Source organism: Triticum aestivum, chromosome 6D (genome assembly GCF_018294505.1).
Source record: "Triticum aestivum cultivar Chinese Spring chromosome 6D, IWGSC CS RefSeq v2.1, whole genome shotgun sequence".
Lineage (NCBI taxonomy): Eukaryota > Viridiplantae > Streptophyta > Magnoliopsida > Poales > Poaceae > Triticum > Triticum aestivum.
Window position 1 is genome coordinate 471,569,704 of NC_057811.1, and position 2,989 is coordinate 471,572,692.

A 2,989-nucleotide genomic window follows, 5' to 3' on the forward strand; every position below is an offset into this window, starting at 1 on the left:
CTATGAGGAAATCATGAACGGATCATGCAAGTACCATAGTCATGTGACCTACAAAGCCTCCTACTCCACCCACCACAAAATCTGCTCTAATGAATGACAAAACCCTGGTGACGAACCAATAAACGTCGTCTAAAATCATTTTTTGTGACGGCCAACCGTCACCAGCTTTTTTCCTCCCAGGGTAGCCCCCTTGGATGCGTTGGTGACGTTCTAGCCTTGTTTTACGCGAGCATTTGACCGTCACTACATATGTCCATATTGCGATGATTTGTGACATCACAGAAAATGATCAGCGGGTTGGGAAAGGGTAAAAAAATTGGTGGGCTTGAAAATAAAGTTTTGGGTTTTATGGAGTTCCAACAATCAAAGCATAAAACAACCCTCGGAACAAAAAATTCACAACATGTTGAAGCATAAGAAGTCGGACTGCTCACATGTGTCTTTCATGCAGATTAGTAGTGGTTCACAATATTCAAGTTATATTGTTTTTTACTACTTATTAGTTTATATAGGTAGTTACTCATATGTTTCAGAAATACTTATCCCTTGGAAGTTGACAACCGGTAAGTCTCCAATATGATACCTTGATCTGCTGCAACTCCATAGCCACATCGAACTGGAAGATGAGCTCGTGAGCCATCATGAGTCGCATCCTAGCACAACCCACATGTGTATCCCTCCCACTCATCACCTGACGGACCATGTTCTTGAACTGAAGGACGAGCCGGCAGGTCGGCCTCATCACCAGCGAGCGCCCAACCCTCCTCAACCCACTCCATGAAACCCCCCTCTTGATCCAAAACCTCTCAAACTAGAATCGTCGCCAACAAGTGGGTCACAAAGTGTAGTCCGGGAGAATGTAGAAATGGGTAGAGATGACGATGGAGAGACATCGAAGTGAGCAGTTGGGTGCCACTCCTCCCAGTCCACTGTGCAGAACATTCGGTCGAGCTTGACCAAGGTTGCATGACCACACTCGTTGGACCATATAGAGTCCTTGGCGAACGGTCTAATGACATCATTTTTCTATGTATTTTCCTAGGGATGCGGATGTCGAGTAGGGGCAACCCTACCGGGAGTACGTAGTAGCGATGGAAGCGCCACTCGGAGCGATGCAAGTGTGACATCATGAAAGGCAAAGTCGGTGAGGCGTCTCCTGAGACGGGGCCCGATTAGGTGAAAGATTTAATCGCCTGCCCCGTTTTGTTTCTCACTTTGATCTGGGCCCACCTTCCATTGAGATAAACTAGGGCAAATGATCAAACTACAAGGTGAAATGGAGCAAATGATCAAATCCTGATCCCCGCGATTGGTGCGGAACGGAGTGTGAAGATGAAGAGGGCGTGTCATGCGGTGTCGCTAAACACAAGGCAAAGTTGTACCATTGGATGGTGTAGCGAAGAGAGTATTAGTGGTAGATAGTACTCCTAACAGAAGACATGATTGAGGCGAACCAACCTATGATTAGATGCTTAGGAGGACAGTGGTATCTCCAGTCCACCAGAGTTCAAGTCGTACACTTGACATTGGTGCTCATATTTTTCTGAATTAATTCCAGGTCTTTCAGTGATGTGCGTTCAGTGGGAGAAAATGTTCATGTCGATTACGAAGACGTCTGCAGCAACTTGCCCGGTAGAAACCACGGTTAAGATGAAAACCACGGTTGAGCATGGCCCGGTAGAACTTGCACCGGCTAAGATAAACCTACACCCGCAGACCCCGAGGAGACGTAGCGTATCTACCCTCCTACGCTAGCTGTTCTTCTCGGATCCGTTGATCAGAGAGCTTCACCAAACACCCAGTTAACTAAGATTATATTCCCTTAATTCGCGTGCGCTTAGCTAGCAAGCACATGCATGGATGTGCATGATAACCAGCATGCGCCCACCAATCACATGCGCCAGTGGATCGTCACATGCATAAGCCTGATTCGACCCGACAACCCCACCAATTAAGAAAACAAGAGACGCGAGAGGACAGAGGTCGCAACCAGGACCGGGGGTTCCGCCGCACGTTAGCCCGCCACTGCCATCGAAGGAGGGCATCGGGCGCCTATAAGATACACCAAGACGCCGTGTGCTGAGCCCATCCATCGATCCGCGCTGACCCCTGTCGTCGGGTGTACTCAACTTCCTCCACTAGCTAAGCTCCATCTGCATCCATCCATGGCGTCCGTGAAGATCGCCGTCGTCCTCTTGGCGTGCGCCACGCTCATGGCGACGGCGGCGGCGTACGCGCCGTACCGGCCCGAGCCCGAGCCCTGCAAGACGCAGGCCATGTACTTCAAGAACTGCCTCCTCCTCGTCAGTGAGTGCGAGAAGTGCTGCACAGGCGTGGTGGCGGACCCCGCGTGCTTCTGCGAGGTGGAGCGAGAGGCCGAGATCCAGTGCGCGCCCGGCCACCACTGCAGCCGCGCCGACAAGAAGATCAAGATCCACGAGATGAACCTCTCCTGCATGAAGAACCTCAAGTGCAAGCGTGCGTGAAGGCCGGTACCTTAGCTGCTTCCTACTACAAGTATATCTCGTCTCTCGTTTGTGTATCGACTTTGTGGTCTGGCTTTCTTCCGACTATGATGTTTATGTTGTGTCGTCGTCCTCATGTAAACTTTGGTATAACATGGTGCTCGATCTAAAACTATCCACATCGTCGCTGTACGCTTCTATCATGTACTTTGTCTGTCGAGATCACTTGATGCATGCATATGCATCTCTACTATTCTTCTTCAGGGATCAAGACATTTACCTCGACAAAAGTGTGCAACTGTTGTTTTTAATTTCTTATTATCGTTCCCAAATTCACATTTATATTAGAACGCGTCAGTACCCTCTTTCGCGTGCATTTTCTCGGTTGACAACTTAGCACCCAAGATGGTTTCCAAATTCGTACGTCAGCTTTTACAAACCGGATCCAAACTTGTATATAACACATGGTACTCTAAAACTATCAGTCCAAATCACGTTTTATATGGTTTGAGAAAAAAAAAATC

At 48.6% G+C, this 2,989-nt stretch overlaps 1 protein-coding gene across 1 annotated transcript; it reads left to right on the forward strand.

Annotated features, from left to right (window-relative positions):
- The first annotated feature begins 2,074 nt into the window (after positions 1-2,074).
- On the forward strand, positions 2,075-2,783 carry LOC123142091 (uncharacterized). Its single transcript, XM_044561110.1, has one exon. It carries the CDS (start codon positions 2,166-2,168, stop codon positions 2,484-2,486), a length of 321 nt encoding a protein of 106 aa, XP_044417045.1. The 5' UTR covers positions 2,075-2,165; the 3' UTR covers positions 2,487-2,783.
- The last annotated feature ends 206 nt before the right edge of the window (positions 2,784-2,989 follow it).